The following is a 26,018-nucleotide window of genomic DNA, read 5'->3' on the forward strand; positions in this document are numbered from 1 at the left end:
TGAAGCGGCTTTGCCAGCCCATGGCAATGGTCAGTCTGGGCTGGGTTTGCCGTCCGAGGCCTGTTGCTTGGAGGAGGGACAAGCTTGTGAGGTTGTGTGCTGAGAACTCAGGCTAGTTTTCTGCAGACTAGACCTGGATTCCAACCCTGCTGTATTGCTGCTTTCCTGGGTGACCTGGGGCAGGTTTATTGTTGAGGGAGCCCATCAGGTCCTGGGAACAGAAGCTCTGGGAAAAGCCACCCTGCCGCTGCCTTGAGGGCTTGTTCATTGTCCACTGAGCCTGTTCCCTGAAGTTGTGACTGTCTTGTGTCATTACCCTCATGGCTTCTTGGGGACCCAACACTGACAGTGTGGGGCAGTATGCCAGCTGAACTCCAAAGCTTCCATACCCTGCCCCATTCCCCAAACACCAGAACACCACAGCACAGGACACTGGTTATCTGGTTAATGAAACACTTGTTTAGGATCCCTCAGGGCTCCCCTGGTACCTCGGCAACCAAATTATTCACTTACTGTGTGACCCTAGGCAAGTCACTTGACCTTTGGGCACATCAATCCACTTTGTTGGGAAATTGGCTGTTTAGGAGTATTGCATTGTGGGTCATGTGCATTGAGGTCAGAGTCATGGCCTCTGCCCCCCAGGGGAGGGGAGTTCTTGGTGACCCTTTGCTAGTTGAGCCTTCCTGGTGTCTGCCTTCTCTTTGAAGCAAATATAGGGCCCTCCCTTTGGGGAGAGAGAGGGGAAGGGAGGTAGGAGTGAGGAGTGAGCCCACAGTTGACAGACATGTCCTTGCCAGGTGAGTTTGCTCTTTGATTTGGCTGGGTCCTCTCTCTGCCTCACATGGGGCATTGTCATGGGGGCAATGACTTCATTTGCAGTCAGTCCCTGCCTTGGTGGTACCACTGGGGACTGTGCCTCTTCCCTGCGGTACCTGAAATTTCATGATAAATGTATGTGTACAGGCAGCTCCACAGAAGTCATTAGTGCCAGCTTGTGCCCTGAAGGATCTGTGTAGCAGAGGCTACCACTGTCTCAGCACTCTGTCACACAGGACTGGCCATGCTTGAGTGGGGTGTGAGTTCAGGCCCATACGTCCACCTCTACACATACATGGCATCCACGGACCACGCATTTTCCAGGGAACTGTGATTGTTGAACTTTATTTGTGACTTGTAGCATTATCTGTTTTCTTAAAACTCAGGTTGAGTTAAAGTAAATGATACACACACACACACACACACACACACACACACAGCTAGTTGTCTGTACTCGAGCTCTTTTCTATTTTAATGGCCTTGAGGTTGACGTGGGAAGGGGGGAGGAGGGAGGAAAAAATAAGCCTTTTCAAGCCCTGATTTCCCCACCGTCCTCCCCCTGAAACTTGGAGGCGTCTGCTCTCATCTGTCAAAGTGCAAATCAACAATTAAAACACAAATAGCCCAATGCCAAAGATGACCTGGGGCACAAAGCAGCTGACAAACAAGTCCGGACAAATCGACGGGTAATTTATAAGCTTGGCCCTAAAATCTAATTATTTGGCAATTCGAATTTGCAGCCAGCCAGGGCTCTGCAATAAATTTAACCCGCCATAAATTATTTAGGAGCCGTCTTCGGTGTAAATCAAAACCACGAGTGTTTGTTTAAGAAATAAGCTCCTTGTGCATAAAATGACTTAGAAAAAATACAAACCAGAGAAACTGAAGCAAACTGTGTTGCTTCTGCCTAGTACAGAGTGTGACACCTGGATCCCTCAGGTGCTGAGAGCCCATCCTCTGCACAGGCTGACTCCCTCATCTTTCTGCCTGCCCTTCTATATACCGAGTGACTCCCTCTGCAGAGCCTGGCTTCCAGACATACCCTTTCTCCCCTGCCCTCCCATTCTCTACTGAGTGATCCCATTCTGTCCAGTGCCTGGCTCCCAGGACACCTTCCCCCTACCCTGGGGCCTCTCCCCTGCAGAAACTGGCTCTCAGGACCCTCTTCCCTACTGAGGGATCTCCCCCATCATACCCCACAGAACCTCCAAGAGGTATGCCCTTTGCCACGGCCACCACTGAAGAACCCTATCCCATTCAGAGTCTAGCTCCTAGGATACACCCTCTTCCCACCCAGCTGAGGGAACCTCCTCTGTCCAGAGTCCCAGGACTTTTTCCCCAAAGCCCTGCTTGGGTTTTCTGAGCTTTTTTTTTTTTTTTTGGAGGGGGAAGGTAGGGCAGTTGGGGTTAAGTGACTTGCCCAAGGTCACACAGCTAGTTTTGTGTTAAGTGTCTGAGGCCGAATTTGAACTCAGGTCCTCCTGACTCCAGGGCTGGTGCTGTATTTGCTGCACCACCTAGCTGTCCTGTTTTCTGGGGCTATTTCCAGAAGTCTCCATGGTCCTGGCCATGGTGGGAGCCTCTTCTTTGGAGTAAAGAGTGAGTGGTCTCCTATTGGGCAAATAGCAGCTCCTTCTACAAAATAAACTTATTGGGTCTGAGGGTAGGAAAGGACCTTGGGAATATATTCTGTTCCCTGCCTCCACCAGTCAGAGGCCAAGTATTCTGTTTCTAAAGATGACTGTGAATAGCTTCTGCAGCGTTGAACACCCTTCCTCATCTGGCACTGCTTCCAGTCTAGCTTATGTCTCCCATGCAGTAGCTCCAAATGGTGTTGCTTTTAAAAGTCCAGTTAGTTAGGGGTTTTGTGAGGACAAAATTAGGTAATATTTGAAAAGCCCTTAGCAAACTTTAAAACACTGTAGAAGAACTTACCGCTGCCATCATCATCACCCTCTTCGCAGCTCTTTCCCCCTACACTGGCTATGCTCTCCTCCCTGCCCTGGCTTGATCCCTTGGTGACTCAGCTCAGCTCCACACTGTTCTCTGTATTCAGGCCCCTGCCTCTTTCACCTAGCACTGATTATTCCCTGGATCATTCTCATCATCCTCCACCTCCTCCTCATGTGCCACTGAACAGAACTGGAGAAAATCACAAAACTATGCTGACTATGGCCACTACAGTCTCTGCTGGGACCTCGCTGCCATAGGACATTCTCTTTTTCTCCTTTCATTAATTAATTAATTTTTAGTTTTCGACATTCACTTCCATAAGTTTTTGAGTTTTGAATTTTCTCCCCCTTTCTCCCTCCCCCAAAGATGGCATGCAATCTGATATAGGCTCTACATATATTCATCTTAAACATTTTCACATTAGTCATGTTTTGTAAAGAAGTGTTAGAACCAAGAAGAAACAAAACAACAAAAGAAAAAAAGAGAGTAAGTGGTCTGCTTCACTGCATTCAGACTCCATAGTTCTTTGTCTGGTTGTGGATGGCATTTTCCATTATGAGTCTTTTGGAGTTGTCTTGATCATTGCATTGCTAAGAAGAACTAAGTCTGTCAAAGTCAGCCATCACACAAGGTGGCTGTTCCTGTGAACAGTGTTTGCCTGGTTCTGCTCACTTCACTCAGCATCAGTTCATATAAGTCTTTCCAGGTTTTTCTGAAGTCTGCCTGCTCATCATTTCTTATAGCACAGTAGTATTCTGTTCTGTTCATATACCACAGCTTATTCAGCCATTCCCCAATTGATGGGCATCCCCTCAATTTCATAAGGCAATCTTTCTACAGCTCCCAAATTGAATCACTTATCCCATTCTCTGCTCTCCTCCAGGCTCTGATAGCATCCCGAGCCTCACCACATATTTCACTGACAAAAATTGAGGCCGTATACCAGAAGTTCTTGTTTCTGCCCTCCTCATCTCTCATCATTCATACACCTCTTCCAGTTGCCCCCATCTCACATGAGGAGGTTGGCCTTTCTCCTCCACTGGCTTCCTTCCTGCTGTCTACAAACACACCTCATCCTTAAAAAGCTCTCACTCCGTCTGACCATCTCCACTAACTATCGCCCTCCATCTCACCTTCCCCTCTTGACTAAACTGAAGAAAGCCATCCGTAACCGCTGTCCCGCCTTTTCCTTCTCCTTTTCTCTCAATTTTCTGCAGTCTGGCTTCTGACCTCCCCATTCCATTGAAGCTGCCCCCTCCAAGTGACCAGTGCTCTCTTAATGACCAAATCTAATGGCGTTTTCTCCCCCGTCGCCCTTCTTGATCGCCCTCTTCTCTGGGATAGTCTTCCCTGAGTGTTTGTGATTCTGCCATTCCCTGGTTTTCCTTTTACCTTGCTGACCTGCCTATGTCCTTTTCCTTTGTGGGATCTTCATCTAGATCACATCTCATAAGTGTCACCCCTCTAAGTCTCCCATGGCTTTTTCCACTCTGCCTCATTTGGTGATTAGCTCTTATGGGTTCATTTATCATTTCTATGCAGATGATTCCCAGGTCTGTCTATTCCTTCTCTCTCCTGTAACACCAGCTACTTTTTGTATGTCTTAAATGGGATGTCACTCAGACATCTTCAACTAAACATGTCCAAAATAGAACCTGTGATTTTTTTCTTACCAAATCTTCTTCTTCCTGCCTTTTTTATTACCATCAAAGGTCATCCAGGCCCTCAACCTTGGTGTCATCCTTGATTCCTCACTTGAACTCACTCTGTATATCCAGTCCATTGCTAAATCTTGTCATTTCTACTTTACAATACTTCTCACACCCAATACTTTCTCTTGCCCTAGTTCAGGCCTTCATCACCCAGACTTTTCCAGTAGTCTTCTGCTTAGTCTCCTTGCCTCCAGCCTCTCCCTATTCCAGCTTGTCCTCCATTCAGCTGCCAGAGGTTTTTGTTTTTGTTTTTTTTTTGGAGGGGGGAAGACAGGGCATTGGGGTTAAGTGACTTGCCCAAGGTCACATGGCCAGTTTGTGTTAAGTGTCTGAGGCCAGATTTGAACTCAGGTCCTCCTGACTCCAGGACCTGTGCTCTATTCACTGTGCCACCTAGCTGCACCCAGAGTTTTTTCTTAAAGAGTAGGTCTGACCGTATGACCACCCCCTGCTGAATAAGTTCTAGTTACTCCCTGCTATGGGAGGGGATGAAGTTAGGGGCTTGTAGATGAGTTTGCCTTGTAAAAGAGAAGGGCCACCTCCTCTTCATGAGACATAGTGATAAAGGAAGAGGTAGTGGAGAAGATTGTCTGAGTATTTTATTTTCAGAGGAAGAGGAGGAGAGATAAGAGCAAGTTCCTGGGGAAGGGCCTCATTTTATTTTATTTTTTTTTTTTGATGAAGTGTGAGGTTGAGGTCCTTGGCTCATAGGATGGAGGAAGGGGGTTTGAGGAGTGGTGACCAGGTGTGAGGAGTGGGGTGGTGAATCGATTGGGATTGTAAAGGCTTGTCTTGCTGCAGTGAGTTGCAGTTATGTTGTGTAAATTTCTAGTAGACCCATTTAGTGTAGTTTGTGATTTTCCCCTTTACATGAGTAGGAACAATGGTGGCGGTGGGTGATGGGAGTAATCCAATTGGCAGGGTGAGATTGCTGATAGAATAAGGGGACAAGAGATTCCAGCACAGAAGATAGTGTAACTGAACTCATTTACCAAGGTATCAGGATAGGAAAAGGAGGGAAGTGTAGCCAGGAATGGGGTGGGGGAAGGATTAGAGGTCACAGTGAAGATGAAGAGCAAGCTTTGGGGTCGTCAGATAGAGGGAGGGAGGGAGTGGGAAGACAGAACATGCCAGTGGAGCCCTTGTGGGTAATGGCGAGATCAGGAGCCTTATTGTTTGTGTCTTTGGACTCGTGTTTGCCCCAGTGGATGATGATGATGATGGTGATGGTGAATGTCGACAACAGTGGCCATCATTTGTGTGGCCAGGTGTGCAAAGTGTTTTACACGTTATTTCATTAAATTCTCACAATGGCCCCATGAGGCAGTAGCTGTTATCTTCATTCCCATTTTTCAAGTGTGGACACTGAGGCAAAGGTTTTTCTTCCCTTTCCCGTCCTCTTCCTCCTCCTTCCCTCCCCTCAAAGCATTTAAGGCTTTTGGGTCTGGCCATCCATTCAGTTATGAATTTCCCCGATTGCAGGCTTTAAGTTGCATTGAGACCTTTTGTTGCTTCACACTACAGCCCCTTCCCATTCCCCCCTCGCCCCAACCCTCCCTCATAACTAGGGTCTGTGTCTGACAGGCTCTACCATAGACTTTACCCGAAGTCCCCTCCAGTTTGTATCTTCTTGGATCTTGCTGTTATTTAGGCTACGGCTTCCCAGTGGGTGCCCAAGCCCCAAGGGCACAGAGCTTACCAGTGTGCCAACCTGGTGGCTGTGTCAGAAATAGAGCTAGTCAGGGGCAAGGCTGTGCTGGCTGATGCTCTGGTCTGACCCCCCCTCCCCTGAGTAAACCCTAGCGGCTCGCTATCCCTGGGATCAAATGGAAAAGGCTGTTGGGCTTTCCAAGCCAGTCACAAGCTGAGCCCTTCTGACCTTAACAGCCTCTAAGACTTGACCACCATGAATCCAGTCCACAGTTGAGGGATGGTGGCACAAGGCCCTCTATGTCCCAGTTTAGGGCCTTTTCTCTGCCTGCCTCCCCACCCCACCTCCCCTTCCTTTCTTCGGGATTCAGCTCCCATCCTCCCTTCTGCAGGGGGCCTTTCCCAGCCTTCTCCCGGAGTCACCTTCCATTTTCACTGTAGATACCTTTTTTTGATGTTCCTTGTTCTCTGTATATTGTCTCCCCCATGGGACTGGGAGCCCCTTGAGGGCAGGAGCTGTGTCCTTGCCTTTCTTTGTGGCCCTAGTGCTTAACACCATGCCTGGCACACAGTAGGCACTTAATAATGCTTGTTGACTTAAGTCGTAGGGCCCAGACCCGACTACTGTACTGCAGACATGGCCTGACCAGGGCAAAGTGCAGAGGGATTGTTCCTTCCTTCTGTCTTGGGTTGCCCCTAAACTCCTTCCCTTTAGCCCTTTCTTGTCCCTTTAGGACAGAAGCCAGAGCTGCTGCTCCCGACATTGGAGGCCCCTCGTTGTCTGGGCTCCTGTGCCCGCTTCCCAAGGGTGTGTGTGGGCTCTCACAATACTTGCCTGAGCATGGAGTTACTGCCTGCAGTTATTCAGTGTCCGGCACTGGCCGTTTCTTAGAATGAACGAAGTGATCGCTGCTCACAGGGAGTGAGCACACACTGCAGTGGTTAAGGCAGCAAAGACTCATGTAAGTGTAAACAGACTAAACATAAAGAGAATAAATGCAAATAGAAAGTGAAGAAAGGCCACCTGGGAGGGGAGATCTGGAAGGGCTTCATGGAACAACTGGAGGGAAGGAGGAGCTCTGGGGGCAGACAGGCTGGGGGTGCAGGGCCAGGCCAGATCAGAAAAGAGAGCAGCGTCCAGGCCTGCTGGAGCGTGTCTGTGAAGGCCTTAAAAGCTGAGTCAGTTTATCTTTTATTCCAGAGGCAATAGGGAAGTCCTGGTATTCACGGAGAAGGAGGAGGAGGTGGAGGAAGGCCTCCACTTATGGAAAATCCCTTTGTGTAAAGTATAGAAATGTGCTGGAGTGAGGGGACCAGGCAGGGAAACCACAGGGAAGATGGAATAACCCAGGAAAGGATGGCCAGCGGCAACCTCAACTGGGACACAACTGTGGGATCAGAGACGGTGGTTTGTTAGCACCTAGAGGAGCCTTAATTCTGCAAAGATACACCAGCAAATATCTGAAAGTAAACCTGAAGGACAGTGATGAAGAAAACAAGGAGAAGCACCTGTAAACGACACAAAGCCTGTGATTCAGAGGCCTGCCCAGGTACTGGACTCAGGACCCAAGGCAGGAGGGCTCAGGTGGATCTCCTTGTGCCACTGGAGGAGACAGGGCCAGAAGGAGCCCCATTCAAGCCCCAGCTGAGCCACGGCAAGCATCACAGGGCCAGGGTAGCACCTGGATTCTTTCAGGATGCCTGCCACCAGAGCGCACAGTAACATCTGGTTGGGACCTGTCAGGGTCACAGGAAGGGATGGATCTGGTTTCAGGATTGTGCAATGGGAAGGAAATAGAAGTAGCCAAGACCAAAACTCCAGTTAAACTACCAGAAGAGTGAGCCAAAACTTAGAGATTACTGCAGAGTACAAGGCTTTGGCCATTGCTAAGACGAAAGACCAAGCAGGATGTGCCTACACCATCTAAGATACAAAAGAGAGCCAAGTCTGACCCAAACACAAAGCCCCCAGTCAAAAATTGGGGCAGGAGAAATAAATAAACAGAAGAAAATTCCTAACACAGAAAAGAACTATTGTGGACTGAGAGAATCCCAGGAGAGAGCCTAGAAAAAGAGAGTTCCTCCATCAGAAGTCCAGATAGAAAAAGAGAATCCTGGCCACCAGGTGCCTGAGTACCTGGAGGAAATGAGACAAGCGGCAAAAAATGGAGTGTTAAAGGGAACAGCAAGGCAGGAGAAAGGGAGGACAGGGAGAAGGAGAAGCTTAAAGCTGATAGTGATAAAACCGTACCCAAGCACTGAACTCCCTGGAAATTAGACTAGGCCAGCTAGAAAGCAGCAGCTTTAGGAGACAAGAAACTTTTTTTAGAAAATGAAAAGATTGAAAAACCAGAAGAAAGCATAAGGTACATGCTATCAAAAGCAATTGACCTAGAAAACAGGTCTCTAGGAGAGAGAATGTCGGGCTCCTGGGCCTTGTGGGAGCAGGCGTGGGCTGCGTGCTGCTTGGGGCCTGCCCTGGCCCGCTGCGGGAGTGCTTATAAGTGTTCTGTTCCTGTCTCCTGTTCTGGGTCCACATGGCTTACACGCCTGGCCTTCTGTCTCCTCTTGCTTGTCTTTCCTTATAGTTTCTGCAGACTTGCAACAGACATTTTGTATCACCCTGTTCTGGATGGAAAAGTTTATGAAGATTATACCCCCTTCCCCAAAGGCTGGTTATATTTCAGGAAATCAAAAACGAAAATTTCCCAGATCTCTTAGAACAGCAGACAAAGTAGAATGAGAAAGACTCCATTACCAACCCTTCTGAAAGAAGCCTCCACATGAAAGCTCCCAGGAACATTATGGTCAAAACCCAGAACTTCCAGGTCAAAGAGGAAAGATTGCCAGCAACTAGACAGGAAGAACTCAGGTACCCAAGGAGCCACAATCTGGATCACAAGAGATTTGGCAGCTGCTGATGTAAAGGAAAGAGCTTAGAGTTTTCTCTTCTGAAAGGCAAAGGAGAAAGACTTACAACCGGAAATAACCCATCCTGCGGAATTGAGCGTAACCCTGCAGGGGACAAAATGGCCCATTGGTGCAGAAGAGGATTTCCAAGCTTGATGACAAGGCCAGATGGAGTAGACCCTCTGAAAAGGAGGCACAGGAGTCAAGTAACAGCAAATCCATTTCATCGTTTGGAATTGTGTGACTGATCGACTGATCATTTGTCTACATTCTAGTAGGAGAAGAAACACGAGTGCTCTCAGACCCTTGATGTCTTCAGGGGCCACAGAGAGTTAAATAAGACAGAGGGCCTGAGGTGGCTCTCTTTGGTTTTGGTGATCTTAGGAGAAGCAAGAAATGAGAATATGCTGGGCTTTAGGGCAGCGGCAGTAGGAGGAAGGGAAGGAAATGTACTCTCTCACCCAATCATTGTGGGTACAAACATGGCGAGCCTCCCTTCCATTAGAACTGGACAAGGGCAGGTAGAAAACATGCATGCTTGTGTGTATTCCCCGCCACACATACCCAGCTACTGTGGTGTGGAAGTCCATGAAGTCCAGATCACGTGGGAAGCTTCCCATCTCTTCCTATTTAACATCATCTTCTTAGTTCTGGCCTGATGTTCTAACCTGTTCAGATCCTTTGGGCTCCTGACTCTCCCCCTCCCTACCGGTGTTGTGCCCTCTGTAGATTTGGTTGTGTGCCAGCTCTGCCTGTATCCTTGTCATGGATGAAATGTTAAGTAAATAGCCCAGGCCCAAGCACCAATCCCTGGGGCACCCCCCTGGAGACCTCCTACCCCACTGACATTGAGCCATTAAAAACTACTCCCTGAGACTTGAGAGCAGTGATCAGCTGTGACTTCAGAACACTGTCGCAACCTCCTGACGGAGGGCCATAGACTCAAGATGCAGAATCCAACAGACATTTTCAGGTATGGCCAAAGTGGGAGTTAATTTTGCTTGACTCTGCATTTTTGTTACGAGGACTTTGTTTTCTTTTCTTTTTTTCCAAAAGGGGCTGGATGAACAGATGAAAGGGGATAGAGAGAAGGTAGCAACAAGAAGAGGGTCATTGAGGCATCTTTTTTTCCTTCTAAATGCAGAGAAGAAGATGGAAGGAAGGTCAGACAGAAGCTCAGACAAGCAGGCTGGGCTGGACTAATTGTATGCTTCAAAAGAAAAGCAAACTGTACATAATAGGGACCTGCAATTTTGTGTACAGTCCCCTTTTTCTGCTCTCCTACATATGTGGCAATGCCCATTTTATTAGTGTCTGGCCATTTAGTCGGTTCTGAATACACTGCATTGTGTCATTACTAGTTTACATCTCCATCTTCTCCACAAGAACAGCCTGAGATAGTTACCAAACGCTTGGTAAACGTTCAGCTGAGCCGTTTCCCCAGTGTCCTCTGATCTACCGTGTGTTTTTTTTTTTTAAGCAATCGGGGTTAAGTAACTTGCTCAAGGTTACACAGCCAGTTATTTCTGGGTGTGGTGCTGAGTGTCTGAGCCCAGGATTCGATCTTCAGGTCATCCCAACACTGGAGCCGGTGCTCTTACTGGCTGTGCTACCTGGCCGCCCCTTAGCAATTGGGGTTAAGTAATTTGCTCAAGGTTACACAGCCAGTTATTTCTGGGTGTGGTGCTGAGTGTCTGAGCCTGGGATTCGATCTCCAGGTCATCCCAACACTGGAGCTGGTGCTCTTACTCGCTGTGCTGCCTGGCCGCCCCTATGATCTGCCATGTTAACAACTCAGTCACAATGGACGTGGGCTTGGTTTGGCCAGACCTGTCCTTGTGGACACCAGACTGGCTCCTTGTAGTCCTCTCTTCCTTTTCTTCCCTTTCCCAACCATCTCATCAATGAACTTTCCCAGGAATCCAAGTTGAATGCTGCAAATCCAAGTGTTTGTGGACTGTTCTCTTCTTTTCTTGAAAATCAGGAATATTTCCCTTCTCTAGCCATGTGGTCCCTGCCCTGTTTTCCATAATCTTTGAGATATTCCTGTCTGCCACAATGTTGACTTATATTAATCTTACACCAACCCTCCCCCCCCAGCTCATTTCCAACAAACTGTTGCCTCCCCCATTTTGTCCCTGTGAAGTTGATATCTGCATCCTGAGAGGAAGACATTTTACTCACCCCCTTAAACTTCACCCTGTATGATTCAGCCCAGTGCTCTAACCTGCCATACTAGGCTGTAGGTGGAGGGTAGAGGGGGAGGGCCTCCTGGACACTGGGGGGAGCTTGAGCTAACGTAAGGAGGTAGATGTTGGAGTGGCAAGTCAGGGAAGGAGCAGGCCAGCTCCTTGCCTTAGGAAGATTCACCTAAAAATGATTGGGAATGGCTGCTGGCATTGGGGTTAGCAGGGAAAAGCAGACATCGGAGGGTGGCAGTCTGGGGGATGTTCAGAATGGGAAAAGCTGGGGAGGTGCTGCCATTGATGTGGATTCTGGACCTGCTCAGGAGTAGACAGAAAGCTGTGCCTCCTGCAGCCTGGGCCTGGCCGTTCACATCAGTTTGAGGTGTTTGGGGGAATGTTGGGGTGATTGATTTGTGTAACAAATGCTGTTTTTAAGAAATTCAGTTCTGAGCCCACAGCAGAGAGGTCTGCTGACCAGGCAGCCTGTTCCCTCTGGGATGAGGGCACTCTGTCTGGTCAGGAGAGGACCTGGTCTACCTGGCATTTTTGGAAAAGAGGCATCTCTGGCTGTTTCAGGAACACTGGATTCAGTGCCAGAAAGGCCCTTGGAGATCATGTAACCCACCCACCCCCCTCCCCCAGCCTGCCTTTTAAATACAAGGTCCGATGGAAGATAGCAAAGCCAAGACTCAAAAGCTGGACCCCTTTGACCACAAGTCCTATGGTCTTCCCAAGTCCCCCCTCCTCAGATAGTCTTGGATTCTGTGCTCTTCGGTCAATAAGTGTTTACTAAGTATCTCCGGAGCCTGTGGGAATTTGCTGGCCACTGTTTGCATGGCCCGCTTTGATGGCCCCTGGAGGCTTGTCAGGCTCCTGGGCAATCTTTATTGGTGCCAGGTCTTGGATACCCCCTCTTACTTCCATTCTGGGGTCTCCCATAAGCAGTACAATGGAAGCTTGATGTGGAAACTTTTGGTTCCTTCCCATCACCACCCCCTCCTACCTGCACTCAGCCGCCATTCTCATCTCTCCCTTCGTCCTCCCCCCAGCACTGGGCCCCAGGTGGGGAGCTTTTACCCTGTCCATCTCCACCCTGGGCCACATGCCCTTTGTGTGTTACCACCTATTCAAACATAAGCATCCTGAGGGCAGGGATTGACTTGCTTGGATTTTTATCCCTAGTGCCTGGCATATGGTGAGTATTTAATAAACGCACCCCCCACTGTCTTTGGGTCCCCTGTGTGCCTGGAGTTGTGCGTTCTCTGTGGGTCTTGTTACACCATGGTGGCCCAGGCAGCTTGTCTGAAGAACATTGGTCTGAGAAGAGGAGTGTAAGCTTGGAGGAATTGGGATCTGTCTCTCTTTTGTCCCCACCCCCACCCTCCATCTGTCTTCTCTACCACCATCCTAGTCTATCCGGTTAGCCCACCTGCCTGGGCTTAATTACTGAGCTGAGTCCACACCTGTCCTGTGCCAGGCTTGGGGCCACCTCTAGCCTCTCGCCTCTCCCTTTCTCATCCATCCTTGACCCAGGTCCCAGAATCCTCTTCCTGATGCACAGGTGTAGCTGCAGCATTCTTGGGCTCAAAAACCTTCAGTGGCTCCCTGTTTCCCCTTGATAAAGTTCACACTCCTTTGTGTGGCCTTCAAGGCCCTGTGTGATCTGGCATCCTTCTTTTCCACGTTTATCTGCTAATACTTTTTTTTCACATACTCTGTGCTCTTGTCAAGATCGACAGCTCTGTATTGGAGATACATCTCCAATCTTCCCTGGCTCCCTGCAGCTGCTCACCGTGTGTCCTTCCTCTCCCTCTCAGTTGGGCTTGCAGACCTCACTAGGCATGTTCTCTTGTGTGTTACCTATGCTGGAGCCTTCACCCCCACCTAGACTCTGAGCTGCCTAACCATGACAGAGGGGCTCTGACAGCCCCCTTTCTCTTTGGGGATGCAGGGGCCCAGGAGGCTTCTGGAACACTGTGTTTTGCTGGGTTATTTCTTTCTCTCTCTGCTCCTTCCCTTTAGGGTTTGACCAGGTCTTCCTGGGACAGAGGGAGAGAAGACTCTGGGCTGGTACGCAGGGGTGGTGGACAGCAGCTGTTCCCTTTGGCCCAGGGGAGGCAATGACAATAGCTGTGATGGGGAGCCTGGGAGCTAAAGTGCTTAGCATTTCATAAGAAATACTAATGAAATTCTCGATCTGTAATAGCGTTCTGGATCTCTAAAACGAGCCATGTGCTTGTACGAAAGTGGAAAGAGATCAACTTTAAACCATAAATTCTTGGTAATAGCGGGTTTTTCCCTTTTATTTATGTTTGATAGATATTTTTGTTTCCAGAGGAATGTCAACTCCTAATTTCATAATGTATCATGGGCTTAAGAAAATTGAATTTAATAAAGGCCAAAGATGAATGGCACCCTGAAAGGTCCCAACACTTGTCTTTATTAGCAGGACAAACTGCGGGTCTCCAAACACTGCTTCCCTCCAAATGAAAGTTTAAATGAAAAGTACTGTTGTGTCACAGGTTAAATTTCATTGTGGCTCCAGCTAACATGGTTAGTGAAGAGTTGTCTTAGATACCTTAGAGGGTAACAAGCCCTCTCAGACAGGCGGGAGAGAGATGCTCTCTGGTGTGGAGGGGGCAGGGTGCAGAGACAGGCCAGCCCCTGGCGAGGGGGGGGGGGGGCGGCTCCTGGGCCAGGTATCTTGGAGAGAGCCAGCCCCTGCAATTTAGCTGGATTTTTGCTTTGTTGGAAAAGCAGGTGGGCCCAGGCCTCTCCTTGGGCATTGTCTGTTACCTCCACTGGGAGAACCCCCCCCACCCCCCACTCCCCCTACTGCCAGCATCCTCCTCAACTGCAAAGTTCTCTCTCTCTCTCTGAGCCTCTGCCTTTGGTCAGTGACTGGAGCTGTCTTCAGCCCAGGCCTAGCCATTAGAGGTTGGGTTGGAAAGAGATGCGTTACCCACCCAGTGTGGCGCTGACAGGACCTTAGGCAGAGCCTTTGCTGGGCTGGGGCTGGTGTGTGTGGTTGTGGTGGGGGGGCAGTGACCCAGGGAGGGGGCACTGAGAAAGCTCTGATAGCTGTCATGGCTGCTGGGCCACCCCTCCAGGCCCAGGGCCGTGCCATCCCCTCTGCAGTGACTGCCTTTTCCACATGCTAATTTCACTCAGAGGAGTTTGCTTTTATTTATTTTTTTATTATTTCCTATTTGTCTCTTCCAGATGTTTTCAGGGCAGTTTTTTTTTGTTGTAAACTAATTCCATTCATGTTTTAAAAATTTATGAAAGCGCTAATAAAAATGTCAAAGTGGTAAAAATGTTAGCTTTTCCTCTGTTTTGATTAAATTTCGCAAACTGTTTTTGAATATTAAAAAGCAATAATTTTTTTATCCTCTCCCCTCCCCCGCTCACCCCTCCCTCCCGCCCCCACCCCACTTTGGCACTTCCCTTCTCCCGGAGCGTTGGGGAGGCAGGCAGCTCCAGGAGCCATCACTCCACTGGCTCATTTGCACGCCAGAACCTCGGCGCTGTGCATCTCTATTAAATAACGGAGACAAATTAATCTTGGAGACACCAAACAAATTGTCCCTCCTGCTCCTCCTCCTCCTCCATTAAGTTCCCGGGCTGGGGGGGGGGGCGTGCCGCGGCAGGGGGAGGTGGCGCTTAGTGGGTTTTATCCAGTCTCTTCTTTCTCCTTTTTGGCTTCAGACTTTTATTTTTTTAAAGAAATAATTAAGGAGCCCATCTCCCTGGCATGGTGTGAACTTTCTATGAACAGATCGGTGCCCATTTCTGATGGCGGGTCATTTGTATCCTTGGCGGTCCTGCTGATGAATCGCCGCTTTCTGGTTCCCCTGCCTGCTGCCAGCAGAGACACACGGGCAGGCTGGCAGGTGGAGGCTGGCATTTGGGCATGGGAAGAGGTGTTCTTAGCGTTCCCTCCCCCCAAACAGGGCAGTGGGTCTGGGATATGGGGGGGCAGGAGGAGCCGCCCCCTTTGCACACCTTTAAAATTAATGTTAACATCAATTAGATAGGGCTGTGCGATTGAGGAGAGTGTGTGGGCAGGGCAGGCTCTGGGGGGCGCCTGGCAGACCCATGGGCAGACAGCCATCTTAGCTCATGTTGTGGGAGCATTGGGTCTGTCCTGAGGCTTCTAGAGACTGTTGGAAGGTTCACAGGGCACTTAGTACTCACACTGTCATTGATTCTCATAGTCGCCCTGTGAGCAAAGCCACGTGTAAAGCCCCCCCCCCCCCAAGACGAATGAGGAAATGGAGCCTCCCGCCTCCCCCCAGGAGCTCTCTGGGGCATTGCCCTCCTGCCTCTCCTCCACAGCATGACTGGGCACTTGTTCCCATTCCCTCCCATCTCCTCTGGCGGGTCAGCCCCTCCACCATCCCACTCTCTCCCTGTCTCCAGCTGCTTCCTGACTGCCTACACCTGTGTCCATGTCTTCCCTCCCATGATCCTTCCCTCCATGTTCACTGTCATCCTGTGGATCCCATTTTTTCAGCTAAGTTCTGTGAGAATGATGTGTCTGCGCATCTCACCTCTTGCTCTCTTCTGATCCCCCCCGCAGTTCGGCTCTGAGTCTGTCGTTCAGCAGGAACCATTCTCTCCAAAATTAACAGTGTTCTCTTCATGGCGAAATCTAACGGTCTTCTCTCACTCCTGAACCTTCTCGGCCTCTGACGCTATTGGTCACCCTCTCTTGGTTATTGTGACACTGCTCTCTCCTGGTTCACTGTCTGCCTGTCTGACCACTCAGGAGGCAGCGCTGGTGTAGAGCACTGCTCCTGGGAGTCAGGAAGACCAGAGTTCCAATCTGGCCTCCGACCCTTACTAGCTGTGTGATCCTGGGCAAGTCCCTCAACTTCTGTCTGCCTCAGTCAGTTCAATAGTAAAATAGGGATAATTGTAGCTAATAATATCCACATTAATAATAATGGGGATAAGGGACGGTGAGGTGGCACAGTGAATAGAGCACCAGCCCTGGAGTCAGGAGGACCTGAGTTCAAATCCAGCCTCAGACACTTAACACAAAAACTAGCCATGTAACCTTGGGCAAGTCATTTAACCCCAACTGTCCTACCTTCCCCTCTCCAAAAAATAATAATAATTCAGATGTGATAATTCTTAAGCGCTTAGCACAATGCCTGGTACATTATAGGTGCCATATAAGTGCTCCTCCCTCCCTCTGTCCCCTCCCTCCTTCCCTCCTTCCCTCCTTTGCTGGCTCACACTCACTCACTGTGGGTATCCCTGAGGTTCTCTCCTGTGTCCTCCTCTTCCTCTGTACGTAACCTGAGGCCTTTGAATTTGTTTTTAAAATATTGTGACAATTGCGTTTCATTACAGTTGGTTTTCTTTGTATATTTGGTGGGGTTTGCCAGGGTCAGCAGCCCGAGTGGGGTGGGGGGTCTGTGACACAGAAGAGCTTCAGAAGCCCTGTTTTGAGCTGTTGTGCTGGTGATCCATCCTCACCCCTGTGCAGAGGGTCCCCAGGTCTTTATGCCCAGCCTTTGTCTCTCTGCTGAGCTCCAGTCTGGGTCACCAGCCATCTCTGGGACACGTCGAGCTAGACGTCGATGTCCCATAAGCATCTCAAACTTGGCATTTCCAGAACCTGAGACGCTCCCTCCCCCCGCCACTTCCTTCTTTGTTGTTGGGGCACTGACCCTCCTCCCGGGCAGGCAGCCCGCCCCCTCGTCTCCCTTCTGTGTGTCTGGGCACAGGTCGGCCCTTCTTGGGCCTGCCATGCTTTTCTGCCCTGTTGTTACCTCTTGGGACCCCCAACTTCCTTGGAGGCTCGGCTCAAGCACCCCCTTCAGCTAGAGCCCTTTTCTGGGCTCCCAGGCACCTGTGCTCTCCCTGCTAAGATTCCCTTTTGTTCAGTGTGTCTGTAGCTTGGATGTGCACGTTCTCTCCACGGCTAGAATGTAAGCTCCTCGAGGACAGGGATGGGTTTTGCTCATTTTTTCTGTCTTTAGTACTTAGCATGGCGCTTGGTAGTACACAGTAAGTGCTTAATAAATGCTTGTTGATTGACTCTTCATAAGGAAATTGAAGCCCAGAGAGGTGACATGATGTGTTTGCTCACCCAGTCTCTGAGTTAGTGAGAGTGGTGGAGCCAGGCCTGGCCTGGGAAGAGGGGAGCCTGCTAGTGCTTGGGGGTTCTGCCCATTTCAGGTGTCTTATGCTCCAGACTCAGAACAGGAACTGGCTTCTAGGGAGTGCATGATGAGGAAAAGGGAGAGTCAAGGTGGGAAAGAAGGGAAGGAAGGAGGAGAGGGAGCATTTCCAGTTGGTGGAGTTCTCTCTGCTCTCTTAGCCACTACCTTGGTATAGGCCCTCATCCCTGCTGGTCTGGTAATTCCACCCAAGTCTCCCGGCCTCCACTCAGATGCCAGAGGGTGTCTTCTGAAGCCCAAGTGTGCCTGTGCTGCCCCCCAGGTTAAGGAGTGTCAGTAGGGCTCTTTGGGGTCTGGGATGAAATCTAAACTCAGCCTGACGTTCTGGAGACAGCCTGCTTTTCCAGACTTGCTTCAGTATTTCACATATATTCCAGCCTCCCCACAGTGCACTAGACTCAGCATCCCATCTCCTGCCCCCAGGCCTTTGGTGAACAATCTCTCCTGCCTGGAACGTCTGTCAGAAGCTCCCATTCAGCTCAGCGCCTCCTGCCTGAAACCTTTCCTCAGCCCCTCCTTAGCTCATCTGTTCTTCACTGCTTACATGGAAGGAAAGCTGCTGGAGGGCAGGGACTTCTCCATTTGGTCGTGATGTCCCTAGTGCTGGATACATTTTCTTTTTGGTGCAGATCTGTGATTTCACTCTCTAGGGAATTTGCAGGGAGGAGATAGTGTGTCCCTGGGCCTGAGGCACGGAAGGGGTGAGGGACTTGCCCACCATCACACAGTCAGTAGGAGTCAGAGGCAGACCCAGAGCCAAGGCCCACTTGACTCCAAGGCCTGGCCTCCATTTCATGTATTAATTGCTTAATCAATGTTTGTTGACTTGAAACTGATTATTCTAAAAACTCTCTCTCTTCTCTGTGTTGTCTCTTTCTCTCCTTTCTCCTATTTCTCTTCCTCCCTTCTCACTCTCCCTTCTCTTCTGTCTTCCTCCCTCTTGTTCTCTTGCGCTCACTGTCTGTCTCTGTCTGTCTTTTTTTTCTCTCTCCCCTTCCCTCTTTCCCTCTGTGTAGGAAATCATTGAATTCCCTATTCTGAAGCTAAATGGTCAGACGATGGAAATTGAGTCCACGTTTCACATGTACGTGCAGCCGGCCGTCCATCCTCAGCTGACACCTTTCTGTACAGAGGTAAAGAGTGTGGTCCTGGGAGGGTTTTGGGGAGGAGGGAGCTTTGGGCCTGGGACACTCTCATATGCTACAGATGAAGGCAGGATGAGGGCCTAGAGTGAGGCTTTGTTGAGAACCAGAGTCCCCAGGCAGGCTTGCAAGGCCAGAGGCTGAGACTGGGTAGTGAGCATGGAGGAGGTGGGGAATGCCACCTTCACAGTTTTCTGGCCCCCTTTCTCTTAGGGACTTCCACCCTTGGCAACCTTTCAAGGGCATCTTGCAGGGGCTTCATGGATCCTGAGCTTCCTGAGGGCAGCCCTGTGCAGGACTGGAGCAGCCTGGCCTGGAGTGGGGAGGTGCTGTGCCCTCCACCCCATGCAGGGCTGGAGCAGCCTGAGCTGGAGGGGGGAGCACTTGCCCTCCTCCCCGTATGGCTGGCCAGCTTCTCTCCATCAGCAGGTCTATGAGGAGTGAGTGAGCCTTAGAAATTCTTGGCTGCAGGGCCAAGCGGCCCAGGGATGCTAGAAACAAACTGCCGTTTTCCCAGCAAGAGTGGGAGACGCTGGGCTTCCTGGAGCTTTGTCTCCCCGAGAATCTCTAATATTGCCTCCCCACTAATGTCACTAAGAAAAATTGTCCTCTTTTGGACAGTCACCTTCTCCCACATCCATATAAATGAAAGAGACAGGGCGCAAACAGAGCCTAACCAACCAGAAAATGACATTCCTGCTATGTAGAAGGCGGCCAGGCACGAGCAGAGATGCTGAGGCCCCTCCGTCGCCTCCTCTCGGGGCTGGAGAGCTGAGGGAGACTGCTCAACCAGGTGCCCCTGCTGTCCTGGGCTGGCCCTCCCTGCCCTGGCTCCTTTCCCCCTGCAGCTAGCCTTTACGTGGTGCCTATTGTGTGCCAAGACTGGGCAAAGCCAAGCGCTTTACAGACTATCGCAGTTGAGCCTTTCCAGCACTCCTGGGGGGTAGGTGCTTCTTCCTTCCTCCCCTCCCCCCTCCCTTGTCTTCTACTTTGTTGTCCTCCCCTCCCCTTCCTCTTCTCTCTCCCTTTCCTTCCCTTGTCCCCCTCCCCCGCAGTAGCCACTGTCTCCCCCGCTCATCTCAGCCATCAGCCTTCTCAGCAGGTCCTCATCAGACCAGCCAATCACACAGTGATTCGGCCCCAGGACTCTCCCTTGTTCAGCCTGGCCTCTCCTTGGTGCTCTGTCCTCAAGGTAGCAGAGCCAGAGCTCTGGGGAGCCAGCTGGGGAGAAGCGGGCAACAGCCCCAGGGCCAGCTCTGCCCTGGACTCTGCTGGACAGTGTGTGGGAGCTTGTGGGGAGGGGAGGGATTTGGGGATGGTCCAGTGAGACCCTGGCATAGGGTCCCCTGGAAAATGTGAGGTCTTTCCAGAAAGTTTTTAAGGGGTCCCCTAGATGTCATCTAGACAGAAGAGAACACTGAGTCAGCAAGTGAGGTCACTTATGAGCACTCATGGGCTTCCCTGAGGCCTTTCTTGGCTGTCATTTTCTCATCTCCCTCCTTTTCCAGGTCCCTCATCCCCCCCCCCCCCGCCGTGGCACTTTCTTTTCTGGGCCCTGAGTAGAGCAGGCTGGGCTTCCAGGAAGGGCCTGACACCCTGAGTTGAGCTCAGCCACAGGAAGGCATGTAGTGCATGATGGCATAGGACTGCTGTGTGTGTGTGTGTGTGTGTGTGTGTGTGTGAAAGAGGAGAAAGAGGGGAGAAAGAGGGGGAGAGAGGAGTATGGGAGAGAAAGAGGGAGGGAGAGAGAGAACAGTGGTGTGCACTTAGGCCATGTTGTCAGTGCTGCTGGGATCTGGGACTGCCAGGGGAACCCTGGTCTCCTTAGGTTTCTCCCAACATTAGGACTTTCCTTCTCTCCTTCCCAGCTCCCTGGTCTACTTTGTGCCCCGTCAGCACATGTGCCAGGAGATTTGAAACATGGGCAAGGAACGCTTGTGTGTGGAACCCTTGGGGAGGTGGACTGAGGCCTAACCCCTCCTTTCAAGCCTCCCTTCTTCCTTCCTGGGAGCAGTAGCCCTGAGTTTGGTGAATGAAGAGGTCTTTTCCCAAGGCTCTGTCGTCAGCCTGTGCTCCAGGCCCAGGATGTGGCTTGGATAGAGATCAGATGGATGGGCTCCTTCCTCTTGGGGCCTTCTGCCCATTCTCTCTCCTCTTCCCCCAGACACTCTGTGTGTGTGTGTGTGTGTGTGTGTGTGTGTGTGTCTGTGTGTGTGTCCCTGTCCATTCTGTTAAATGCCAGTAAAGGGTTTTGTCTCACACCTGTACTTAGGAAGGGAGATTTATTGCTCTCTTTGTCTGGGAAGAAAGAGCAGGCCTGATTGTCAGATTGTACGCCTGAGACGAGTACTTATATAATCAGCAAACTGTCTCCCTGTTGCTGGTGGAATATGATGGTGCCAGAGATAGACTCTGCAAGGAGAAAGCCCAGGATGCTGACGTGACACTGGCAGCGAGTCCGGGCCCTGGCGGCCACAGGCCACTCCCTGTCCTCCCGGTCCTGGGGCCTCAGGACTGAGGCTCTGCTGCAGGCCCTGCGGGGGCCCTCGGCAGCACCCGCCACGGCCCCAGGAGGCTCAGCAGGCAGGTTTGCTGTGAGGTGGCTGAACCTGGAGCCTGTGTCTCAGCTCTGGTGTCCATCATTCCAAACAAGGGGGCACAGGCCCAGCGGCAGAGAGAGTGACATAAGGCAAGGCCAGAAGCAGGACCTCCCCACAGCTAGGGGACCTGGCACTGGAAAGGCCTGAGTTCCAGTTCAGCCTCAGGTACTTTCTAGCTATGTGGCCCTGGGCCAGCTTCTTTCCCCCTGACTTTCTCTTCTGTGGAATGGGGGCAGTAATAGCATCTCTCTGCCAGGGTTGTTGTGAGGACAAAATGAGATCTTGGCAAAGTGATTGGCAAACTTTACAGCGCTCGAGAAATTCCTAGTAATTTGAATAGTTCTGGCTCCTCACAGTAACAGTAATAATAGTAAATGACCGTGTGGAGCACTTGACAGGTGCAGTCCCATTGGGATCAGCTACTAGACATCCAGTTACCCCCATTTTACAGGTGAGGACACTGGCCCCTAACCCAGCTCCTGAGTGGCTCAGGCAGGATCTTTTTGCCCTCTGTTAAGGAGAGCAGGTCCTGACCTGGGAATGTTCGGGGAAGCCATGGGGCCCCTTCTCCCACCTTCCTCAGACACCGCCTTGCCAGCAGGTGGGCATCTGTTCTGCCCTGGAGCATCAGAGCAGAGGGGCCACCTTCCTCACTGCACTCGGGGCTGGCTGTGAAGGGCCTGCTGTGGCCTCTCCCACTCCTCCTCCCTCCTCTGAGCAACTCTCCACCTGAGCTTTGGTTGGGCCAGAGGAAGCTGTGCTTCTCACCTGGGACCAAGACGTTTTCCTCTTGGGCCCAGCTTGTCACTCCCACCATGGATCTGCAGAAACCAGAGGTTCTCCCAAGGTGGCCAGCCTTGTCCTCCCAGCCCCTTCTCAACAGGGTGCCTCCTGGGCCTTCCTGCTGCCCTTCACCCCCTGGGCTTCCCTTTCTTTATCTGGATCATGGGGTGATTCCACCTGACCACCATAGCTTAGGGCTATGATGAGGCTCTTGTGGGAGAATGGATGATAGGCAGTCAGGTCCATTTGTTCTGATGCTGAGAATTCCTGCATGATTGGGGCCAGCTGCTCCCCTTCCCTGGTGGGGGCTGTTGCTCAGACCCAGGGTCCCTTCTCTAGGGAAGTCTCCAGCACCTGCCCTGCTGGCCACCTGAGCCAGGAGGGATGTCATCTCTACGTAATCAGCTCCTGTGGCTCCCCGGCACTCCCAGGGGTACAACAGACCCCCTGTTGTGTTCTCACAGCCCTTTGTGAGCTGTCCCCCCCACGTCTTTCTAGTCTCCTTACACCTTCTCTACCTCACATGGGCTGTGGGCTAGGGACTCTGGCCTCCACCTCCCAGCTCTGGGTGTTTTCACTGTCTGCCCTCATCTGGGCTTCCCCATCTGCCTTACAGGACACCGGGACACTCCCTGGTCTGCCTTCCCTCTGTGGATTACTCCATTTTTTTCTGTGTGCTGTATGCGCCTTGTCTTTGTGTTGTCTCCCCCATTAGGTCGGGAGCTTCTTGAGGGCAGGGCTTGTCTCCTGCCTTTCTTTGTATCTCCAGCACTTGGCACAGTGCCCAGCACATAGTAGGATCTTGATCCATGTTCCCTGACTGACCTGTGGAGTCAGGAAGGAGGAAGCCTCAGAGACTGGCTCTAACCCAGACTGGTCATCGAGCTGTGGGAGGGGTGATAGGTTGGGGGAGTCATTGGTCTTATGGTCCTGTGGGTCCCCAGCCATTGACCATCTGGGTGGCATGCCCACTATCACCCAGCTGTCCTCTGTCAGGCACTTCCTTCTCTGTGTCAGGCCCAGTGCTGGGGAAACAGGGACACAGAGGAATAGGCCTTGCCCCCAGGGAGCTGATATTCTTACTTACAGACAAGAAGAGTCAAAATACAGATGCAGGAAATACCAAGTAATTGGGGGGGGGGGTGTGCAATACAAAAGGACAGGACTAGCATATTGACCCAAGTGTGGCATTTGGGAAATGGAGGCTGTGATGGTGGCTGTTAGAGGAGCTCTGGGAGTTCCAGAGGAGAGGCTGAGCTAATCCGACTCTGGTGTGGCCTGTGGGCATGGGGCTCTGGCTGCTGCTCATGTCCAGCTCCCTGGGCAAGGAAACCTCGCATGGCCTCTGCTCCCTTCCTGCAGCTCTCCTGAGGTCCTCCGGCCTTGCCCCTGCCTTGGGCTTCCCAGGCAGGGAAAGGGTGCAGAGGGGACTTTCTCTGTGAAGTGGGAACAGGCAGGGACCGCTGCCGCTGAAATGGAGTAAAGGAACGGTGTCGTTAATCTTTTTAATTTATTTTCCTGTTCGACCATGGGAAGTCTGTAGGCAGCTGCTGTTACCCAATTAAAATACAGATTAATATAAAAACAGTTTCCAGAGTATAAAATGGAGTGGCCCTGGTCCTCCACCTCCATCCCCCCTGATAATGACTTGATGAACTCTGGGCACCCACCTGGAGGACTGCAGCGACATTGGTGGCAGCTGCCGCCACCATTGCCAGAACATCTCCTTAAAGCCAGCCTGTTCTGCCCTCCCAGGCAGGTGTTTGCCGCTCTTTACTTGAAACTAGAGCCTAATTGGTGTTTGCTCTTGACTTCTCTGTCCTGCTGCCTGGCTCACGCCCCTTCTGGGTGACATTGTGGGGGCTGTGGCTCTGAGCCTGACCTGAGTTGATCAGAGCAGGCCCGTGGAGGGTGATTGCTGAGGCAGGACTACAGGACTGCAATGTGGAGCATGAGCTAGGGCTCCTCATTTTCCTCTGCCTTATATGGCTGTTCCACCTCCTTGCCTCAGTTTCCCCATCTAGAAGTCTTCCTTTTTGCTGCCTGTGGAGCCCCTGCTTCCTCTTGCCTTCTAGGCCTTGGCTTTCTGTGGGTCAGTTCCTGGGAGTGTGCAGGCACGAGACCGAGGGGGTGGGTAAGGGAGCAGGTCAACCTCCATTGATTTGTAGAAAGAAGAAACTTCCAGCCCACTGGGGCTGGTATTCCAGTTATCTAGAGCCCAGAGTAGTTTTGGGAATGGCCTTAGCAAATAGATGAGAAGATGCGCCTCCCTCCTTATAGAGGTGGGATGTGGGTGCGGAGAATTATATGTCCCAGTGAACTGTGTTGAAAATGCTAACTGCTTCTTGCTAAACTTTTTTTTTCCTCCTTGTTATAAGAATGGCTTCTTGGGCAGAAGCTGAGGATGGATTGTATTTAGAAATCAATAGAATATGAAAACAAAGTATGTCATAATAACTTTTAAAAAGAAGGTGGAGTGGGCACCGCCATGCGGGTATAGGCAGGCCTGCACACACTGCACATGCGTGCTCTCAGACACCTAGCACGGGCACTTCCAGTGTGCAGATGCCCCGTTGCCCAGGGGAGCAGAAGGCAGCCATCACCCTCTTGTGGTGGTCACCAGTGCTCAGTCCCCTCTGCAGGCAGGGCTGTGTGCTTGGAGCCAGCTTCCATATGGGGCAGAAGGACCATGGCAGGACTTGTTCTGGGGTTTGGGCTGAGAGCATTGGCCATCAGGAGCAGGGTTTGCTTTCCTGGTCAGGGGCCTCCTGTGCAAGAGTAGATGGGTACAAAGGTAGAAAACCACAGGCTCTTTACCCCAAACGAGTTTATAGTCTCATGATAGGATGTTTACGAGTGTAATTGGCTCAGGGGCAAAGTGAGTGAGTTCCAGAGACGTGAGCAGGTGGGAGCACTCTAGCTAGGAGAGGCTTCCTGGAGGAGGTGGCAGTTGACTAAGGCTTTGAAGGACAAAAGGCGATGGGTAGAGCAGGAGGGGGCAGAACAGGAATCAGAAGACAGCTAAGGTTCTTGCTGCCTCAAAGGGGACTGCTGCTAGATTGTGGGTGGGAGAACCTCAGACATCAGCTGGAGTTTTGATTGTATATGCTAGGCAATGGGGAGCCCCAGCAGGTGCTTGAGGAGGGAAGGCACCCCTTCTTAGAGGCCCTGTGTTCCTGTGGTGGGTGTAGTACCTGCTGTTGGGTTCATTGTGCTGTTTTCTCTCCTTCCAGCTGACTGGGATCATCCAAGCCATGGTGGACGGCCAGCCGAGTCTCCAGCAAGTGCTTGAGGTAGGTCTGATGACCCTTCCTTCCTGTCTTCTGGCCCTCCTTCCTCTGGAGAATCTGACTGGGCTATTTGATTACAAGTATGGCTTCATTAGGATGTTATCTATTGTCGTATGGCAGTGCCAGGGGCCAAGCAAGCCCTGATCACCACTCACACATGGGCATTCCTGGCCCCTCTGGGGTCTCCCTTGGGTGAGGGGGAGGGTGGCTCAGCTGGCTGCCAACTGTTCCTTTTCTGCCTTCCTCCTCCTCTTCATCTCCTATTTCTTCCTCTGCTCCCCTTCCTCCTTCTCCCTTCCTCCTTCCCCCTTTTCTCTCCTAATTCCTTCCCTTTCTCCTCTCTCTCTCTTTTTTTAAAGCAATCGGGGTTAAGTAACTTGCTCAAGGTTACACGGCCAGTTATTTCTGGGTGTGGTGCTAAGTGTCTGAGCCCGGATTCGGTCCCCAGGTCATCCCTACACTGGAGCCGGTGCTCTCACTCGCTGTGCTACCTGGCTGCCCCCCTCCTCTCTCTTAAACGTCTTCTTCCTCCCTCCTCTCCCCTCTCTTCCTTTATCTATTCCTCCCTTTCCTTTCCTCCTCTTCATTCCCTGCTCCTTCTTCTTTCCCTTCCCCCTCTCCTTCCCCTTTTTCTCCCTCCCTTCTTCCTCTCTCCTATCCTTACTCTTTCTCCCTCCCTTCTCTCCCCTCTCTTCCTTTATCTGTTCCTCCTCCTCCCTCTCCTCCCCCTCCTCCTCTCCTCCTCCCTGTTCCTCCCCCCTCCCCCCTCTCCCCTCCCTCCC

At 51.2% G+C, this 26,018-nt stretch overlaps 1 protein-coding gene across 1 annotated transcript in view; it reads left to right on the forward strand.

The window, feature by feature from the left end:
- LOC138165053 (ERI1 exoribonuclease 3-like) overlaps positions 1–26,018 on the forward strand; it is a 184,489-nt gene that overhangs the window by 31,814 nt on the left and 126,657 nt on the right. The window contains 2 exon segments of the mRNA XM_069093158.1: positions 18,438–18,554; positions 25,180–25,239. Coding sequence (XP_068949259.1) covers positions 18,438–18,554; positions 25,180–25,239 — 177 coding nt within the window.

This window comes from Petaurus breviceps, unplaced genomic scaffold, assembly GCF_028583685.1.
Source record: "Petaurus breviceps papuanus isolate PSGF00001 unplaced genomic scaffold, PetGlider_PUasm1.0 207, whole genome shotgun sequence".
Taxonomy (NCBI): domain Eukaryota; kingdom Metazoa; phylum Chordata; class Mammalia; order Diprotodontia; family Petauridae; genus Petaurus; species Petaurus breviceps.